At 35.7% G+C, this 21,834-nt stretch overlaps 2 protein-coding genes across 4 annotated transcripts in view; both read left to right on the forward strand.

Annotated features, from left to right (window-relative positions):
* itgb6 (integrin, beta 6) lies at positions 1–18,970 on the forward strand. Of its 3 annotated transcripts, none has more exons than XM_084101578.1 (17): positions 1–127; positions 4,507–4,576; positions 5,534–5,613; positions 7,511–7,709; positions 7,964–8,210; positions 8,425–8,590; positions 8,695–8,856; positions 10,098–10,193; positions 10,537–10,626; positions 12,598–12,732; positions 13,091–13,356; positions 13,432–13,583; positions 15,545–15,767; positions 16,164–16,258; positions 17,883–17,999; positions 18,121–18,287; positions 18,427–18,970. In XM_084101578.1, the coding sequence occupies exons 2-17, from the start codon at positions 4,522–4,524 to the stop codon at positions 18,514–18,516; spliced, it is 2,340 nt and encodes a 779-aa protein (XP_083957704.1). In that variant the 5' UTR covers positions 1–127; positions 4,507–4,521; the 3' UTR covers positions 18,517–18,970. The 3 variants fall into 3 exon arrangements, with proteins under 3 accessions (XP_083957704.1, XP_083957703.1, XP_083957702.1); XM_084101577.1 differs by lacking the exon at positions 1–127 and adding an exon at positions 4,362–4,414; XM_084101576.1 differs by lacking the exon at positions 1–127 and having other exon boundaries at positions 4,407–4,576.
* Positions 18,971–19,714: 744 nt separating this feature from the next.
* pla2r1 (phospholipase A2 receptor 1) overlaps positions 19,715–21,834 on the forward strand; it is a 28,114-nt gene continuing 25,994 nt past the window's right edge. Inside the window, exon 1 of the mRNA XM_084101575.1 lies at positions 19,715–19,976. Coding sequence (XP_083957701.1) covers positions 19,820–19,976 — 157 coding nt within the window. The 5' untranslated portion in view covers positions 19,715–19,819. The remainder of the gene's footprint in view (positions 19,977–21,834) is intronic.

The following is a 21,834-nucleotide window of genomic DNA, read 5'->3' on the forward strand; positions in this document are numbered from 1 at the left end:
ATTGCTTCCGACTCACACTTCCAGTCGGATAGACATTCACACGCTCCGGTATCGCTCTATCCCACTTGCTGCTGTGGTTTTGGTATTGAGAGAGAGGACAGCATGCTAGCTGCCGAGGCCTCCAGGGGTGAGTTCCATTCTAATACATCCAAAATGAAAAAAAAAGAAGAAGAAAAGGTTAAAGTTTATATAACTTTACAATATATATGTTTATATTGTTACACACAAACAGCCAATGTCAAATGTAAGACTAATATATGTAGGATATCATAGATTAGGATAGAATTATATATGATAGGACAGTATCTGTAGGATAGGATATAGGATATGACAGGATAGGATAGGATAGGATAGGATAGGATAGGATAGGATAGGGTAAATGCAATAGGATGGGATGGGACAGGATGGGATATATAATATGATAGGGTAGGACAGGATATTATAGGATAGAATGGGATATATAATATGATATGATGAGATATATGATAGTTTAGGATAGGTTGGGATTATAGGATAGGTTAGGATAGGATAGGACAAGATTTGGATAATATAGGATGGGGTGATAGGATAGAATAGGTTGGGATTATGGGATAGGTTAGGATAGGATAGGACAAGATTTGGATAATATAGGATGGGGTGATAGGATAGGATAGGACAAGATTTGGATTATATAGGAAGGGATATATGATAAGATAGGATATATAACATATATGGATATATAACAGGATAGGATATAGGGATATATGACAGGATAGGATTGGATATATGATAGGACATGATAGGATAAGATAGGGTAGGATGGGATATAGGATAGGATATATAATGGGATAGGATAGGATAGGATAGGATAGGATGGGATGGGATGGGATGGGATGGGATGGGATGGGATGGGATGGGATAGGAGTGTTGTAGTACTTGAGTTCAGACCAGATTCAGGTCTGTTTCAATGTTTTCAAAGTCCAAGACCATTTTTTAAGATGCATTCCTGACCTGGTCTCGAATAGTCATAAAAATATGGTCTTAGGGGGTGTTCACAAATGTAGTTTGGTTCTCTTAGTTATTTTGGTCTGGAACATAAAAAAAGAAAATTATACATTTATTCCTGGTCCCCTTAGCGATCACACTGTCATTTTTAAAAACCAAACCTAAAGACAAAAAAAAACAAAAACTTTTATGACGGATATTTTGTGATGAAACTTGTTGAACATCTAAACCAATGCTGTGTGCTGGGCTAAATGTGCTCGCTGCATGTGCCTACATATGATGGTATATGATGGAGCTGACAACTTATGAAGAGCTTATAAAATGTGTAAAGGATTCAAAACCCACAAATGAAGATCTGCTGCGAGGAGACGCGGTTCTGATGCCTGAACTATGATGGGCAACATCACGACTATGATGAGAAAAAAACAGGTATGCTTGAGCATTCTTGTGACCTGATGTCCTGTTTTTGGTTTGCTTACATGTGTTTGGTCCGTGTGGCGTTCATATGTCAGTCAAATTACACCAAAGTTAATTTGAAAGTGGACAGAGAGATCCATCTTTTCAGGGTTCTCGATCCGCTTGTTTGGTGCGCACCAGGGTTCGGATGCCAGCGTTCACACTTATTCAAATAAACCGCATTAACAGAGCAATCGCACCAGAGTTCGTTTTAGTTCGAACCAAACCTGCCAAGTGTGAACACACCCGAGATGGGCTTGAGTCAAAGTACGGATGCAAGTATTACAATACTGTAGGATAGGATAGGATATGATAGGACAGGATAGGACAAAAGAGAAGAGAAACAGTTTGAATTGAAAAGGTTTTGATTCATGGTCTTAACTGCAGTTATACAGTGCCTTGACATCTGTATCTCTCTCACTCCTCTTCCATCCATTAATGGCTCTTACTTTTAAGTTTCATTTGAAATGCCATTGTTCTAAATGGAAGTGATTAACCAAATACACACTTCAGGAAAGAAAAATCACAAATGCGATCTTTGAAATTTTGAATCATTTCAGTTGTAGAAATTAGATTAAATTGAGAGTGAATGAGGTTCAATCTGGTGCCTCTCAAACTTTGCTCCTAAGAAAAAGTCCCCAGTAATCTCATATCTCTTCTAGAGTTTCAGAAGACATCACAACAATGTCTCAAACTGTGCTTGGATTTGCCAAGGAATTTTAGAAGGAACAGAGTTGACACTTATAACCAAGTCTATTAAGTCGAAGGCTGTGAAAGAGCAGTATCAGTGTGGTCACACACTGATCTTGAATTATGCTTGTAAATGAAAATAATATGGTATTCCATCTATTGTTACTGTAACATTAAAATCTATCTCAAGGCCTCATCCACTCATTCACACTGGTGGCCATCCCAACAATTTTACAATCAGATGTTAATCATTACATTCGGCCATTCTTTTGAAATATGAAAACAACGACCTGAGGTCATTTTGTATTACCTGATCAGTTAAACACTGACTTGGTTTTATCAATATGTCTGTGCTCTCAGACAGAGTCTGAGTCACGGCTCTTCACAGCCAGGCGTGGCTCTCACACACACACACACACACACACACACACACACACCTGTTTTGTGGAATGTGTCACATGCTACCATACTTAACAAATATTAATATAAGTCAAGGCCATGGGGATTCCCACAGGCTTTGTTGAAGAATCAGGCTGTTCCCTATGGATATATACGGCAAAACACATAGTCAATGAGAGTGCACTGCAGAAAACAAGATATCCCTGGAATTGATTCCCAAAAGACGTGTTTGCGAAAGTCATATTTAGGGGTGTTTTCATAAGTAATCCACATTATGATTGAGGTCAGTGATGGGAGTGAGCAGATGTTTTATATATAAAGTAATGTGCTGATAAGGCATGATTCATTGCAGGGTCATAGCCTGAGGTTAACCTCTATGTCTGCTTTAGGCTTGTCAGTCTTAATTACATTTAACTCATGAGTGTGAAGATAAATGCTGTATAATTATACACTGTATCAACTAAATGAAAGAAAAGATAAACGTTTATGTGTAGTTCACACTGACTGCTATTTGCAGAGACAATGTGAGCAGAAATCATTCATTTTTAGAGTTTGCAGGTGAGTGACAGGTGATATTTTATGTGCAAATATTGCATTATGGGCGACTGCCAAAAGGAGTCAGCGAAGCCCTTGTAATCTGATGCCTGTCAAGATAGTCAAACAGGAATCACAACCAGTATAGTGACTCTGGGGGGCTCCATTGATTTAATTGCACTCAGTTAGGGTGTGAATTACGGGGCTTGATTCCCCTAATTAAAGCTCAAACACCCCAAAAGGAAATCAAAACTACAGTTAGCATGTACTATGTTTTCATAATTCATGTAAGTCTACATTTATACATTCGAACAGCATTTTCAAACATTTCAGAAACCACAAAATTAGATTACATGTTAGTCAGCATACTCATATCTCATCTAATATCTCAGGAACTTGTTTTTTTAAAAATGCCTTTAAGATTAGCGGTTAGCTAACTGTGCACAACACATGTGAGTCAAGACCAAAGTCAACTGTTTTTTTTAATAATGTTTTATAAAAGTTGAGTAAATTGAAAGTCAGTGAATAATTCACGCAATGCTTTGAAAGCTTGTTTACATATCCTATATTGTAGCCTAATAGGCTACATAGTATTTCATAGATAACAATAGGCTAGCCTATATAAATCAAGTGGCTGCATATTTTCTCACAAATAGCTTTAACATTCTTAGTCACATTTAATATTTAATATTTAACTAGTCCCTGAGTCAGTTTAGTGAATGTAGGAAGTCAGTTCCCCTCAAGTTCACACAGGAGTCCAATTAACAATGTGACGTTCATTGCATTAACTGTGTATGACCATGTTAGACCAATATGTTACAACCAGAGAGTATCTAAATACTTTCAATCTTAATTTTTTTAACAATATTTTGTTATCTAATGGACATTTTACTTTCTAAGACGAACAATTCACTCTCAATGTCGCAAATTCTAAACCGTGTTTGCAGAAGTGAGACAGACATCTGAGCAGAAAACGTCACATCACAGCCTACCATAGAAAGTGCCACACTCTATATTATACAAACCTGATCATTTCTAGTCTATGAAAAAGGTAGAACTTCGTCCGAATTGTATCGCTGAATAAAATATCTAACGACAAAATGATTACTAGAGAGTGTGAAATTAGTTCTCAATCTACTCTTTTAAAAAAGCCTACTCTTAGTCAATCTATTTCTTACTCATAAACGCGATGTTAAGTGCGTTCGAGAGGCTGCTGTGCTCTGACACAAGTATTTGTGTGAAATATCTGCACTTGTGAGAGGGTGACTTACCTGTGGTGTTCTCACTTGCACGGAAGTGCATAATATAAAGGTTGGGCAGGTAAGCGCACGCGCTGAGTCTGTCTGTCCAGGTGAGCTCAGACCTGCTCGCGCTACATGATCGCATCCCGCGTTTGTTTGTGTGAGAATATGAACTGTATTTATTTTTTTCTCCTGTGATCAGAAACCGTGAGGACTAATGGGGATTGTTTCACTCTACCTTGTCCTTCACTTCTGGCTCGGGACTGTCGGAGGTAAGACTGAACACATTTTTGATCAATCACACACACATACAGTCTATACGTGCAGTTTCGCTCTTCGTTCAGCCTAATTCCGGTTTTAAAAATATGAAAATATGAATCATTTAGAACTAACTTTATTTTTATGTTTTACTTGCATTACTCACATTTAATTAAAAAAAATATTTAATTAAAAAAAATAGTTTTTTAAAATCTGCATTAATGTTACAATTACCTATTTAGATATGTAAATCTAAAGTCTGTAATTTTAAAAAGAGCTCTAAGTAGATTGTTTCCCTCATTTGCATTTAAATTGTTGAATATAATGTGCTTCTGATAAAGGTGTGTTTTCATGAGAATAATGTCAGAGTTCTTGTTTACTTACAGTGACATAATTATGTGGGCTAAATACTCACCTGAAGGCTCTCAAGATATAAATCACACAAGATGTCACATATTAAAACTTGGTATGAAACACGACAAGGATAACAATCAACTGATGATTTTAATAGAGGAACAAACTCATCCTGACATCACAAGTTAATAAACATGACAACAGCAATAATGTTTTTTTTTATTTTTAAAAAGGTTAAACAGTAAAAAAATATGCTACCATACTTATTTACTCTAACCCTAGTGCATGCTGGGTGGTGAACCACAATCCCATTTTTTTTCAGTGTAAGCTTTTTTGAACTCACAACATGCGTCAATCTAACTCACCTCACCTTCTATGTTTGTTGGTTTCACTTTAAAACAAAAACAGTATATTGTAATAGATAAGAAGAAATAAGATGTGTTCTTGCAAGTGAAGCAACCGTTTTTTTTATTATTTAACAATCATTTTTAGTGTAGGTTACTTTGTTGCTCAGAATACTTTCTGGCAGAGAGTAGAAATATCAGCTGACTTTCTATGGTTTTGATGTTGCGTGAGAAACAAGCGAACCGCTTCCACAAACCACTGTGCACTTGCAGGGACGTGTTCTCAATTCAGCGCTGTGTCCTGTGACGAGTGTCTGCAGCTGGAGCCGCAGTGCGCATGGTGCACACTACAGGTAACACCGCACTCCCATCAGAACCGCTTTGGAACTATGTGTGAAATTTACAAGCATTAGTGAAAATTGTTTAAAAGTAAATCCTATATGCATATGACATATGTTTTTACATTGCTTTAACTCATCAAAATAAGTTATTCATTTTTCAAGTCAGTTTAATGTACTTTAAGTTGAAATGATTTAAACATCCAAGTTGATTGTACTTAAAAATTTAAGGCAGCAACTTTTTTTTACAGTGTACACATATTTTGCTCTAAAAAAATCAGAATGTAGTGCGCAAACTCTTTTTTTTTAAAGGATAGTTCTAAAAAAAAGAGATACTATGAACTATATACAGTGCAATGCATAAGTGAATACACCCATGCTAAAGTTGACTAAAAAGAGGAATAAAAAATCATATTTTGGAAATTGAACTTAATGCTTTAATTTAAAAAATTAGGAAAAATCCATCCTTTAGGGACACCAATTTTCTTTGTGAATGAATAATGTATCGTAAATAAATAAATGTTCTTCCTTAAAATACATGGTGCATAAGTGAGTACACCCCTATGTTAAATTCCCATAGAGGCAGGCAGATTTTTATTTTTAAGTATTTTTTTATATTTTTTTTAGGATACTATGCATCCTGATAAAGTTCCCTTGGCCTTTGGAATTAAAATAGCCCCACATCATCACATAGCCTTCACCATACCTAGAGATTGGCATGGTTTTATTTCAGTTAGCCTAAAAGCTAGTTTGATTTGCATTGAGAGATGATCTTATGGAAAGTACCCCATGCCAATCTCTAGGTATGGTGAAGGCTATGTGATGATGTGGGGCTATTTTAATTCCAAAGGCCAAGGGAACTTTATCAGGATGCATAGTATCCTAAAAAATTTTTTTTAAAAATACTTAAAAATAAAAATCTGCCTGCCTCTATGGGAATTTAACATAGGGGTGTACTCACTTATGCACCATGTATTTTAAGGAAGAACATTTATTTATTTACGATACATTATTCATTCACAAAGAAAATTGGTGTCCTTAAAGGTTGGATTTTTCCTAATTTTTTTAATTAAGGCATTAAGTTCAATTTCCAAAGTATGATTTTTTATTCCTCTTTTTAGTCAACTTTAGCATGGGTGTATTCACTTATGCATTGCACTGTATATATATATATATATATATATATATATATATATATATATATATATATATATATATATATATATATATATATATATAAACAAAGATTTTTGAAGTACGTTTTGCAATAATATATTTCTTTTAAATTTCATGTTTAATTTAATGTGTATACATTAAATATATTATTACACTATTATTATATATTAATACATTATAATATATATATATATATATATATATATATATATATATATATATATATATATATACACACAATATAATATAGCAAAAATGGCAGTAAATGTTTCTTTACATCCTTTTTTTATGAATTAATGAATTTTTAGGGCGCATGAAGGAAAAAATCTTTTATACCATTCTCAATTGAACTATTATTTAATTAATGACATTAATGTTTGTTTGTTTTCTATTATGGATTTAATGTGTTTATGTGTTGTGAATAAGATGTAGGATATGTGTATGTTGTAACACTTGCAGGGGGCCAAAAATATAATAATTCATATAAATAATTCATTACAAAAAAGCGGAAATTTAAAACATGAAATTTAAAAGAAATATATTATTGCAAAACGTACTTCAATAATCTTTGTTTCATTTACAACTCGGAAAAACAATAAAATCACTGTGATATTATATTATATTATATTATTTGTAAAGCTGCTTGAAATTATTCTTGTTTCTATTTTGGTTAATTATGTCACTTTGCAACGCTGTAAAGCATTACCACTAATAATAGTTCAAACTGTTTATCTAGAATTTCACTGACTTTTTCTCAATCGACGAGAGATGCGACACACCGGAGGCTCTTCTTCAGAAGGGATGCCCTGGCGAATTTGTGGAGTTTCCCGTCACGAATGTCAACGTGCTGAAGGATCAAGGGTTAGGAAAGCGCTCCGACCACACCAATGTTTCATACATCGCGCCTCAGAAGATGCGCCTCCAGCTTAGACCAGGTATAAAAATGGGTGACACAGATTTTGAAAATCAAAGAAACGTCACTCTCTACCCACAGCTGTCGAGGTGCTTCCCCTGACGGAAACATCTAGTCATTCAGAGCCCGAAAACAATCTATAGACAAACTAAATAATGTCTACTGGTTAGAGTGGGCACTGAAGATCACTCTGACTTGGAAAACATTTGTACCACACTGGAATCTTAGAATGTGCATTTGAAACTTTGAGCTTTTTATGTCATTTCTCTTCCACAGGAAGTCAGCTGACCTTTCCGATTCAAGTCCAGCAACCGGAGGACCATCCGGTGGACATCTATTACCTGATGGACCTGTCGGCATCTATGATTGACGATCTGAAAATGATCAAAGACTTGGGTTCGACTCTCTCAAAAGAGATGGCTAAGCTCACCAGCAAATTCAGACTAGGATTCGGCTCCTTTGTGGAGAAACCAGTTCTGCCTTTCATCAAGATAACACGCGAGGAGCTGGCCAATCCCTGCAGGTATCTCCCATTGCCAGATTTAAAGGGTCGGCCAGTATAAACGCATAGGGAGATGAATCGTGACAGCCGATGGGACATCAGTGGGGGAAATGTGTGATTTAATTTCAACCAATCATATTTATGACCAGTGCGTTACATCATCTTCCATTTAGAAGTGAATGATGAACTGTTTCAGACAATAGCAACCCACTTTTATCGCTTTTGTCTTTCGCAGGAGTGTTGATTTTGAATGTCTCCCCACATTCGGATACAGACACCTCCTGTCTTTAACAAGCAGCACTGACAAGTTTAATGAGATCATCTCGAAGCAACGGGTATCCGCGAACATTGACGTGCCAGAGTGCGGTTTCGACGCCATCATGCAAGCGGCGGTGTGTGGGGTGAGTCGTTTTCCAAAGACGCCCTTGAAATCCTACTCAGTTTTTGCTTTTATGGAGGGATGCCATTTTGTTCCAACTTCCTGGAAATGTCCATCCCACCTCAGGACAGGATTGGCTGGCGGAACGATTCCATGAAGCTGTTGGTGTTCGTGAGCGACGCTGATTCTCATTTTGGGATGGACAGCAAAATGTCCGGCATCGTGGTCCCCAATGACGGAGAGTGCCACCTGGATGGCAATAATGAGTATTCAATGACTGCCCACCTGGTAAGGTGAAGTCTGCAGCTTCAATTCCTGAGTAATCGGGAAATTTGGATCACTTAAAGGAATATTCCGGGTTACAATAAATAGAAATGAAACTCTATAGTCGTTTTTCATCTGATATAAATAAATAAGAGGCTGTGAGGGATGGATGGATGTAGTTTCTGGAAGCGCATATTGTCAGTATTTCATCAGCTGAACGATCGACGCCATGCGAGATAAAAAATAGTGAATAATTTTGATCCTTCAGTTTCTAAGAGGAAAAGTATAATGCTTACAGGTTTGCGTTTACAATAATAGTCATTAGCTGACGGGAACTACTTTTGGGAAGTTGTTTCCTGTGGCGTGGCACGCTATACTACTATAACTTTTGTAAAAACCATCTTCCTAATTCTTATTCATTTGTTTTAACAATTTTTATTTATAATTTTTATAGCAGATTGTATTTGTGGTAGTCATTAAATTTATGCATTCATGGAATATTTGAAGAGTTCAGATGCAAAAGCCTCTAAGTGCCATCTGAAATTTTCTTCTAGAATGATCATTTTTATCATGCTCGTATATTTAAGTTCAGTAATTTCACTTAAATACAACAAATAGGTAATTTTCATTGCCATTTAAGTGAAAATACTGAACTTAAATATACGAGCTTGATAAAAATGATAATTCTAGAAGAAAATTTCAGATGGCACTTAGAGGCTTTTGCATCTTAACTCTTCATTTGTTCTTAAAATATATTATATTATATTATATTATATTATATTATATTATATTATATTATAATATATTATAATATCATATTTTATTGTAAAGCTGCTTGAAATTATTGTTATTTCTGTTTTAGTTACTTAAAGAATTAAGGCAAAATTTTTATTAAAATAGTGAAAAGCTGTTAGGAAAAAGAAAAAGAAACATTTTATTCATCAACTACTTCCTTACAATGGTAGCCTATGGGGGAAGTTGTGCAAAACGGTTTTCAAAAAAGAAAAGATTACATTTTTTTGAAAGCATTTACAGTAATACTTCAAATAAGATAATAGAATCCTTATTTTCAGATTTGAACCTGGAATATTCCTTTACAAATTGCAATCTTGAGTTCTTGTTTAAACGAACACAACTAAATATTGTTTTTTAATGCAAATTAATTTGAATTATGTCCTCTCCCCTGTATTCTAATTTTTTTGTGTGAATTTGTTGTGTTGTGACTGGGGTGTCTTGTTTTTGGTGCTTTTGTCCTCTATATTTAGGAGTATCCAACATTAGGGCAGCTTGTCGACAAACTGGTTGAAAACAATATCCTCCTTATATTCGCTGTGACTGATGAACAGAGACAGAATTATGAGGTGAGAAAAGAGTAAGGGACTTTTCATATTAGGCAAGTGAGGCAAACAAACAGGTATGTGTTGCATGTGGAACTTGAGACGACCTGTGAAGGAAGATATATCAGTATGTGAATATACTGCATGAATCACTAGTGTATTCAGTTCTCCTATAACATGTTCAAACACAGTCTTTATCACATCACCCAGACCGACCTCTCACGACACAAATATTTAATGTTTTCTGAGTTCTCCTTTTCCTTTCTTCCTCTCTCACTTTCTCCTTATCGATCTCCCACATCTCACATTCTGTGGCTTCAGGAGTTTGGAGTTGATGTTTAACCAGTTTCTTCTGCATTTCTGACAGAATTATGCAAGTCTGATTCCTGGTGCTACCGTGGGGGTGTTGGCATCTGATTCAAGAAACATTCTGGAACTCATCATGACCTCATATAAGGTAAATTAACACCTTTTAGTCTTCACAAGTCTTTCTGGATGGCCTTTCAGGTGTCACCTGCCATATTAGGCCAACGTTCATACATTTAATGATCATGTATGTGGTTTTATGCTTTGTAAACTTGTTTGTTGATGTTTCGAATGTTTTGCGAATTCTGAAATGTCAGCAGGCTGACATAGATGAGGCTTAAAATGGCATCATTTTCCAGCAACAATGTTTGAATTCTTGCTGTGAGATATTGCAAATTAAAAATAAATTATTTGTTATAAAATTATTTTTGAAAGAATCCCTAAAAAATACATGAATACATTCTATTGGCCTACATTAATATACATTACAAATATATTAATATACAAATTTCTATAATTTTTTTATAGCGCTGGATAACGATTAATCGTGATTAATCGCGATTAATCGCATCTAAAATAAAAGTTTGTTTACATAATATACAGTACGTGTTTGTACTGTGTATAATTATTTTGTATATATAAATACACACACATCCATGTTTATATTTAAGAAAAAGTTGTTATTTATATATATAAAATATTTATATTTAAATATAATATAAATTATGTATAAATATAAATACAGTATATACATGCAAATATTTCTTAAATATATACATGCATATGTGTGTATTTATATATACAAAATAATTATACACACAGTACACACATATATTATGTAAACACAAACTTTTATTTTGGATAAGATTAATCACGATTAATGGTTGCCCAGCACTAAAAATATTGTTTCAAATTAAAAATAGGCATGTAGTCCATGTCTGTCATTTGAGGAAATATTTAAAAAAGCAGAAACCAAATTATTCATGATGATTTGCAGGAAGTTGCATAAATTACCAAAATGATCATTGAGTATGAGAGAATAGTTTATGTTTTTATGCTGACATGTCTTATCTGTTCAACATTTCCCCTCCCTTTAACCCCCTCTGCTCATTTTCTTGAGAATCGTCGTGTTCACAGAGCGTGTCTGCACTCGTTCTTTGGCTGTTGTTTGATCTCTTCATCTCCGTTCCTCCATCCCCCACTCTCTCTTTCCTCTGCCTGCACTCTAATCTTCATTAGAACCCTCTAAGTGCTGCGCATCCCACCGACAAGACACAGGTGCACTATATGGTGGTGTATTATTAATTGAAGTGTGAAGTCTATGACAAATCCATGTCAAAATAGCAGAAAAGACTATGTGAAGTGAAGTTGACCATCTAAAAATGCTCTGGACGTGTTGGCACCTGGTGTGCTCGTATTGCTGACACAACACGTGAGTCATTCAGAGTCATGATGGACTCCAGCTGAGTATGCCGCATACTTATATAAGTCAAGTCAAGTCACCTTTATTTTTAGCGCTTTGAACAATCCGGACAGCTTCACAGTGATAACGGGAGAATGATTCAATGATGCAAACATAGTTCATTTTGACTGTAAAGCAGCTCATTCAGTGATGTCATCGTCCAGCTCAGTTCAGTTCTCATCCAATAGTGTCGGTCATATAACATTGGTTTGAGTCCTTGAAGCTGATTGGCTGACTCACAGTTTTGATATTTTGTTTTCTTTATTACCCAGCTCTATGAAATACTTGATTATTATCAAATACAACATTCTAAAATGACCACTAAACATAATTTCAAAGCTGTGCTAGTTTAATGTCTCTCATATCACTCTACTGTGATCTTACAAATGAAATGTATTGTTTTGGCTGTTTCTTTTTGTTTTGTTTGTTTTGTTTTGTTTTGTTTTGTTTTGTTTTGTTTTGTTTTATTTTGTTTTGTTTTGTTTTGTTTTGTTTTGTTTTATTTTGTTTTGTTTTGTTTTGTTTTGTTTTGTTTTGTTTTTTTGCTTTGCTTTGCTTTGCTTTGTTTTGACTGGGTTTATTTAATTTTAGTTTTTATAACACTGAGAAAATGACACACTTCACACAAAGGAGTTTATGTATCTGTTTTTTGATTGACAGGAACTGAGGTCAGAGATTGATCTGGAGGTTCTGGGCAACACTGAGGGTCTGCAGATTTCGTTCACGGCACTCTGTCAGGACGGGACCATCATCCCCGGACATAAACACTGCTCCAATGTCAAAGCTGGTGATGTGGTCAGTTCTTTTATTCTTTATTTGCTTTCAATAATACTTCCCTAGTAGGTTAAAACAGGACTGAAGCAAAAAAACGAGACGAAATAACAAGCATGTCATTCTTAAGTATGATATACAATGCCATGAATATACTATTATTTTAGTTTAGAAAGGTCTTTGCTCTCATTGTTTTGTGTAGGCTACATAAAAGTTTTGCATTCAAGCAAATCAAACAATTTGACAGTTACAAACAAACCTCTGCAAACAAGTTGGACACGTTTAGAAAATATTAGCTCGAAACGTTGATAAATATGTCCTGTTTTCTGTAACAATCAATTGACGTCAAAGAAATTTAAACAAAACGGATTTTTTCACTCAGGTATCTTTTAACGTTACGGTCGAGTTAAAAGGCTGTCTTGCTGGCCCACGGCTGTTTTACTTGCGGCCGGTGGGTTTCCAAGATACCCTGGAGATCAAACTGGAGTCCCAGTGCGTGTGTGACTGCCATCAGACCCCCGAGGCGAACAGCACCCACTGCAGCCAAGGGCAAGGGGCGCTGGAGTGCGGAGCCTGTGTGTGTGATCCGGGCTTTGTGGGGCCGAAGTGTGAGTGCACAGAGGGCCAAGACCAAGTCAGTGACTGCAGGTGAGAACAAGCGTCATGGAGTGTTTCCTGCGAGGCACGCAGACACAGTTTAACGTAAGTTTATGTGTTTGGCAGGACACACGAAGGTGCGGAGATGTGCAGCGGCCAGGGCGAGTGTTTCTGCGGACAGTGCGCGTGTCACCCGTCCGATTTCGGTCACGTGTACGGGGCGTACTGCGAGTGTGACGACTTCTCCTGCGTCAGGTTCAGAGGAGAGCTTTGCGGAGGTCAGATCACACCGTAACACTGTGATAAAATTTGTGGGAGGAAAAGAAAGCGCTGATGCAGTGGAGGGGGATATTTGATCTGCTCTCACCCTGTGGAATGTTGATGAAAGAATAACACACTGATAACTGCCAAAACAGTTGCTGTGCCCGGGAGGAGACGGGCGGAAGGGTTTAGTTTGGGCCTTCCCATGTTTATATTTATATCCATGCAAATGTGCTATGCGAGTTTATTTATATTTATTTAATGGCTGGCAATTTAGTGTGATAATAATCACAATCATTTAATGTGATAAAAAATTTTTTTTAAAAGAGTAAAAAACTATAATTATTAAAATTAATAAATAATAAAATAAATAATAAATCTAATATAATTCTGTAATAAGGAATTTTCTTACCATTGGAGCAATTCAAGTTTAAAGCTTTTGTCTACCTTAATAATGTAATGTGTTAAGTTATTGTCATTTTGAAGGCTATTTTTTGTTGATCATTGATTATGTGATTATTTTGATTAATTAATCACCATATCTGACTGGTCTGACAAAACTTATTTATTAGTTAAGTATCTATGGCAACTATAAATGTATGTATGTACACACACACTTTTTGAAAGAAGTTATTGCGCTCACCAAGACTGCATTTGATCAATTCAATAAAACTGAAATATTGTGAAATTTTTACAATGTAAAATAACTTTCATCTATTTTATATTTAATCTATTTTATTATGTTTTAAAATGTAATTTATTCCTCTGACGGCAAAGCCATTACTGCAGTCTTTAGTGTCACATGATCATTCAGAATTCATTCTAATATGTTGATTTGTATGGGGCGCCGTTTGTAAAGCGGTTCACGCTGAAAATAACAGCAACATTTTGTCACATTTAGCTTCAAACATCATTTAAAAAACTGGTATGAATATTTGACGGTCACTTTTTAGCACATTTACAACAATATTTGTCAACTTAGAGATATTTTAAATAGTTAAATCTAAATATTAAATGTTACACCTAAATGTTAAATGTTAAATCTAAATCTAAATGTTAAATCTAAATATTAAATCTAAATCTAAATGTTAAATCTAAATGTTAAATCTAAATCTAAATGTTAAATCTAAATCTAAATGTTAAATCTAAATCTAAATGTTAAATCTAAATCTAAATGTTAAATCTAAATCTAAATGTTAAATCTAAATGTTAAATCTAAATCTAAATCTAAATGTTAAATCTAAATCTAAATCTAAATGTTGAATCTAAATCCGGTTACCGGCATTTTGAATTTGCATATTAGTTAAATATTTAGTTTCACCCGAAACATTTAGATTCAACATTTAGATTTAGATTTAACATTTAGATTTAGATTTAACATTTAGATTTAACATTTAGATTTAGATTTAATATTTAGATTTAACATTTAGATTTAGATTTAACATTTAGGTACAACATTTAAAATTTAGATTTAACTATTTAAAATATCTCTAAGTTGACAAATATTGTTGTAAATGTGCTAAAAAGTGACCGTCAAAAATTCATACCAGTTTTTTAAATGATGTTTGAAGCTAAATGTGACAAAATGTTGCTGTTATTTTCAGCGTGAACCACTTTACAAACGGCGCCCCATAGATTTGGTGCTCAAGAAACATTTCTTATCATCAAGGGTGAAAACAGTTGTTCTTTTTTTCAATTGACATTTATTTGTATAGCGCTTTCCACAATAAATTTAGTTTAAAAGCAGCTTTACAGAAAATGCATGTGTCTACATTACAATTTAGAGTGATCTGTTATCAGAGGTGACTGTCTAAGTTATGTATTTCAGAAATGTATATATACAAATCACACAGTTAGCTAAAAATGTGTTAATTTAAACAATGTAATAATTTAGTTCTGCTGAATATTTTTGTGGAAACCATGACAAAAATATTTTCTATACATTATACATTTTTTTCAATAATTTGTGTTTGTGCAGGTCACGGGGAATGTGACTGTGGCGAGTGTGTGTGTCACAGCGGTTGGATGGGGGAGTTCTGTAACTGCAGCACCAGCACCAGCATGTGCACATCGGCGGATGGGTCCATCTGCAGCGGACGGGGCAAGTGTGTGTGTGGGAAGTGCGAGTGCACCGTTCCCGGAGCCTCAGGAGAGCGCTGCGAAAGGTGCCCAACCTGTGACGATATCTGTAACTTACCCAGGTAAAGCCATGCACATGTATCCGTGACAGGCATTTAAAGGCATTTGTTTTTGACTACAGCCTGGTTTGAACAATGCTTAATTTAACCTTAATTGATTTCTTTGATTGACATTGTCCTTCCTCTGCGTATTTCTCATGACTGTGTGTTTGTGTGAGTCTTCCTCTTGTTCACTCATATCCAGAGGCCATAGGCTATATGAGCACCGAAAGGCATGTGGCAGCTCTGTGGGATTGCATTTCCTTCCCACTAAAGGTCCGATCACCCTGTGGGTCATTTGACTCTGTGATAGAGAGATACAGAGAGAATGAACTCACAACGAATACAAAACTAAGCTTCCTCTAGAGACAAACTCTCTGTGAGGTTGACGGGTTAATGTTGTCATTACGTGTCCCACAGGTCTTGTGTGGAGTGTTACCTCAAAGCTAAAGACCCGTCGGACGAGTGCGCCGTGAAGTGCAACTCCCTACATGCCACTGTCAGCAATTCCACAGGTCAGAATCCATTGTTTTGTTCTCTGCAGTGTTCTTTTATCAATGCTCACATGTTCAGTAGGGTAGTTGTTTATTAGGCAAACATTTTACTTTACACCTCTTTTAAAGGTACAGTATAGCAAAAAATTCATGTATTTTAACTCATACAGACAATTTTATGATACTTTAACGCCGATTTCTTTCAAAATCTGTCTTGATATACTCATGCACGCACATAAAAAGCAGCCATTCTTTAGATCATCCCTCTTGACACTTTACAAAGGAAAACACGCTACTTAGCTTGTTGTGTGGAGAGCCTATTGTTGGGGCTCATTGAGTTTCAAGACCCTCAAGTGTCTATACAAGATCAGTCTATTATATGAACCCTGAGATCACAAGCCAGCTGGTATTGTGGAGGCTGGCTCTATACTGACTGTCGATGAAAAGACACAAAACGCCTGACAGTCTTTGATAAAGACACAAGAGGAACAAAGGAAAGAGATTAAGGGAACAAAATGAGGTTTTAATGGGGTAATATCATGGTCACCGCCATTTTGCCAAGTAAGACAAGTTCCTGGATCAACATATTTTGTTGATCCCTGAACAACATTCCTGTCTGAAAAAATAGTCTTAACCCTATCCCTAAACCTAACCCTACCCATAACTTATCCCTAATATCTGAGAGAAATGATAGGTAGGTAGGCTCTGGTTGTAAGCCAAAACTTGACATAAACTGTAAACTTGTGTCTCAAATCTGATTGGTTGATTGGAATGTTGTTCCAGGATCAACATCTTTGGGAACATGTTGTACTTGGTGAAATCCTGTTCACAGTAATATCATGCATGCGTGACATTGGTGAATATTGGAGTGACGAATAACTAATTTTGAGAACAAAATGATTATATCTGTCAGGAGTTAATTGGATCGTGAAAAGCGGCTCTTATACGTCAGGTGGTTGGAGAGGCGGGGTTTAAAAATAAGAGGGCTTGGTGATGTCCTCAGAAAAGGAACGTTGTTTCCAAAGGTGGAGAAACTTATTACCATTTTTTTAATTAAAGATTATTAATTCAAACCTAAATGACTTACTGATGCATCCTCCGTTGGATCAAGCCACGCATCGCGTTCTTCTTCTTCTGAGGTAAATTCAAGGCTTATTCCTCAAAGCGTGTATTATTCTTTCAAACTCGATGAAAAGTAGATGAACCTGATGAAGCCTGATGGTTCGTTTATGGAGGTAATGGGGGCGTATAAATTTATTTATAAAACTAGACACTTCAAGCTTTCTAAAGACATATCTCTCATGTCTGTGTGACAAGTCTTCGCTGAGTTTCGGTTCATTTTTTGAAACGCGTTTCAGAAAAAAGTTCACAGATACTGAGACGGCAGAAAGCGCACCTTGATTGTTTTCTTTCTTCTTTTTTTTACACAAGCACAAAGTTTTGTTGTTATTGCGTGTACGTAAAAACAATAGACCATTTACAGTTTTGAATGATGTATGGCACAAAATGACGGAATATTTTAAGTTATTTTCGCCGTTATCGGGAAAAAATGCAAGTGATCGCGCCAGTGCCTCTGTCGATCCCTGAGGGTTAATACAAAAGTGTGTAATTTTTTTTAATAATAATTATTTATTTATTTTTCTAGATTTTGAGGAAAGTCGGGCAGCATTTTGCACCTTACAGAACGAGGACAGCTGCCTACTGTCTTTCAGCTTGGTGGACAGCGATCACGGCAGCATCATTTACAACCCTAAGCTTTACGGTGAGATCAAAAATTTCATTTTTTTAATACATGAACATATACAGTTTAACTAATACATTGCGGCATTATACACAAGTTACAATCATATTTAAAATAGTGTGTGTCTATAATTATCCTACAGCCTGCCCTGAGCCACCGAACGCACCATTGATCGCTCTGGGCGTGTGCATGTCTGTCCTCATCGTTGGCATTACACTCCTTTTGATCTGGAAGTTTCTTGTTTCTGTCCATGACCGGAAAGAGGTTGCCAAGTTTGAGGCAGAGAAGGCGAAAGCAAAATGGCAGTCGGTATGATAACATTATTGAGAGTTTTGCCCTATTCCAACATGTTTACTCATGCATTTCACTGCATTTTCCATTCATTTTTATGTGTTAATGGCCCAATTTGCTTTTATGTAATGTGCTTTTGTCTACATTTTATCCCCAGGGCACAAATCCTCTTTTCAGGAGCTCGACATCAACATTTAAAAATGTGACCTACAAAAGCGCAGGCCAGCAGAAGAGTGATATTTCTTAGGGCTACTGACCAACTTTATGTGTTGAAACACAGAATAGGCTTCTATTTACCTTCTATTTTTTTATTTAAATGTATTTTATTGTACTGTACAAGTGGGACACTGTGTGTGTGTGCAATTGTGTGCTTGTAAATTGGGGGCAGGATTGTCAATTACTGGCAGTGAATTTATTTTAAAAAATGTAAATAATTTTGAACAATGTGTTGTGCTGCTAAAGGTGGTAAAGGTACTGTTAAATCTGGGCAACACTGGATCTTCTTGTTTTACATTTAGCATTTTTGTAGCGAAATGTTTTTCATATAGGCTATCTGTGACCGTTTGTTTGTGATTGGTTAGTTGAGGCTGAGCCTTTTTTTTGTTGTTGTTGAATTTATTAATTAATTTCAATTTTGCAGGATCAAATGTAAAAAGTCTGTTTGTACTTGTGTTTTGTAATATATTTGATGGTTTTCCATATTGAGTCTCACATTATTTCTCTCTAAATGTGTTTTTACACGGCCAGGTTAATGCTGCAGTGTGATCCAAAAAGTTAATAAGATCATATATTAAATTATTATTATTTTTATTTTATTTCAGACACGTGAATAATGGTCTATATTAGCCTACAAAAAAAAAAGAAAAAAGAGACACACATAAAGACAATACATTTATCTCCTGTATAGGCTCATAAGCCAGTGAGTCCAAATACTATTTGGACTCAATTCAGTTCAAGCTTATTTGTATAGAGCTTTTCACAATATAATTTTTCAAAGCAGCTTTACAGAAAATGCTTGTTTCAATGTTACAATTGAACTCAAGTATTCAGCCAGGGATTAGTGTGTCGAAGTAACATTGTTTTCAAAATATTATTTCTGCATTTGTAATTCATGTGTAAATACAATTATGATGACGAGTCATGCAGCATTAAACTGTGTGTATTCCGTCATTTTTCGTTGGATATAAGCCACTTCAGATGCATCCTTCTGTGTCGCATTTTGCAGTGCAGTGATTTAAAACAATCTGTACATTTAAATGAACATTCAATATAAGTATTGGCATGCTATACTTAGGCTACTTTCTTGCCAAATGCTCGATTACAAGAAAAAAAAACTGTACGCGAGTGACGCGACTCAACGGGAATTTAAAAAAAAAAAACGCTTCTAATCTGGTCGCGTCGCGTCGCGTTCAGAGCAGACGGGCTGTAAGAAGAGAGAAATATTTAGCCTTTTATTGCCTCATACAGAGACCAGTGACGTAAAGAACCTAAAAACTTGCGGAAAGTGTGGAGAAAAACAGGCTGCAGTCTATGCGGCGCACGCAACTCCAATGGAAATGCAAGGATACACTCAAACTCTTCGTATTCGCTTCCATGAAGCGCTTTATGTCCTTTATATGCTGCTTTACGTCAACTTCGATTGTGCTGCTGTGGAAGCGTCGAACATAACGGAAGTTTGGAACAAAACTCAGCTTCTCGAGCTGTACAGTAAGTGGAATCGGCCTGCGCGACATATCTGTGACATTTCTTACTGAAACGCTACTTTGCGCGATGGCATGAGCGCGTGGGTTTGGTCAGGATCAAGAGTTTGTCGTGTAGATTAAGTGTGCTGTGCTCTGTAAATTACATTAGTATGTAGAGCGCATAGTCCAGCTCTTCTCTATGAAAGACTGGCCGTAGTGTGTCATTCCTCGTCTGAGATAAACCGGCTGCACAGATTATTATTTCAGTCTCAAGCGGGAGATTATACAAAATATGTTTAGTAATGTGTTTTTAAGACTTGCACAACTGCTGCCCATTTAACTTGTTTTAGTGAAAGTTAAATGCACACAAACAAACCGATAGGCGGCTGCTCATCACATGATACAACAGAGACAGTTTGGACGGAACTCAAAGTAGCCTACACTCAACATTTTTAAATAAAACTAAGGATTTATTATTTATTTTTTTCTGAGTGGTCATTTCCAAAAAAAATAAACAACAACAAAAAAACCATTTTATTGAACACACGTTGACCTTTGTGACAACATGACCTTATAGTAAACAGAATAGGCTATGTTTCACAGTGGAATTTGACATTCTACAAAACTGTATCAGGAAACAACAGACAAAGATATCCAATCATTGAATTGACCAACAAATTTTATTGTTAAATTAATAACGTGACAACTTGCCCCAGTATACATTGACACATAGGCTACCCATTTGTTAAGAACAGTTCAACTTTTCAGTTATAATCTACCATGGTGACTTTTTGCTATAGTCTAGTTTGATAATTTAACATACACATCTATCTATCTATCTATCTGTCTGTCTGTCTGTCTGTCTGTCAGATAGACACATAGAAGCTAGATTCCATTTTTTCTTTGCTTTACAAAAATACAAAACATACATACATGTTTTGTATTTCGGCACATTTCCCCTTAAAGACTAAAAGTTAAGCAAACCTTGTGGATAATAGAGTACAGTAAAATACCGCATAACTTCTCCCTCTAATAAACAGGATGTCACAAGACCCCTGCTGAAGGACACAGTGGGTTTCTGAAGTTTGTCCAACAGCCTGATTCGTTACAGTCCCAGTGCATTTACATTTACATTCATGCATTTGGCAGATGCTTTAATCCAAAGTGACTAGCATTGCATTCCAGGTATACATTTACTTGGGAACAAGCATTGTTATGAGTCACCCCACTTGTAATAAACAGGGTCAGATGAGGTTAGCAGCACATTCAAAAACACAAAACTACACCCTTGCTCACTCAGACCGGTAACAACACGTTCGAAATACCCCGTTTGGGTCTTGCAGTTCCAGAGTATTATGATCTCACATAGCAAATAATTTATCTGTCACTGAGATATTTAGGGTCGTGGAACACTTTAAGTTTTGTTTCAAGAAGAATTTAGGTAAAGTAGGACACTTTCACCCAAAAATGAGCCTTTTATGTGTCTGTTGAACACAAATGAAGATATAAGAATGTTCCACTGTTTTTGTTCATAGAATGAAAGTCAATGGGGCCCAAAACAACACTGGACCCCAAAACAAATGTTTCAAAATATCTTCCTTTGTATACCTCAGAAGAAACAGGATTGGACACACTAAGTGTACTGAAAAAAAGTAAGATAAAAGTGGCAAAAATAAACAAAATTAAAATAAAATAGAAAAAAAAGGTAAGATAACTCTAGGACATATTTGTCTCCTTAAAGTATTCCAGGAAAGGGCACTACATTTTAAAGTAAAACTTAAGCTCTCACTGTGAATCTAATCTTTTCCATTTTAAAAATGTGTAAAGATCTTCAGCTATATTTAAAACGGTGTTGTGTGAAGACTAAGCCATTTTATTAACAT

Source organism: Abramis brama, assembly GCF_963993115.1.
Source record: "Abramis brama genome assembly, chromosome: 23".
NCBI classification, from domain to species: Eukaryota; Metazoa; Chordata; class Actinopteri; order Cypriniformes; family Leuciscidae; genus Abramis; species Abramis brama.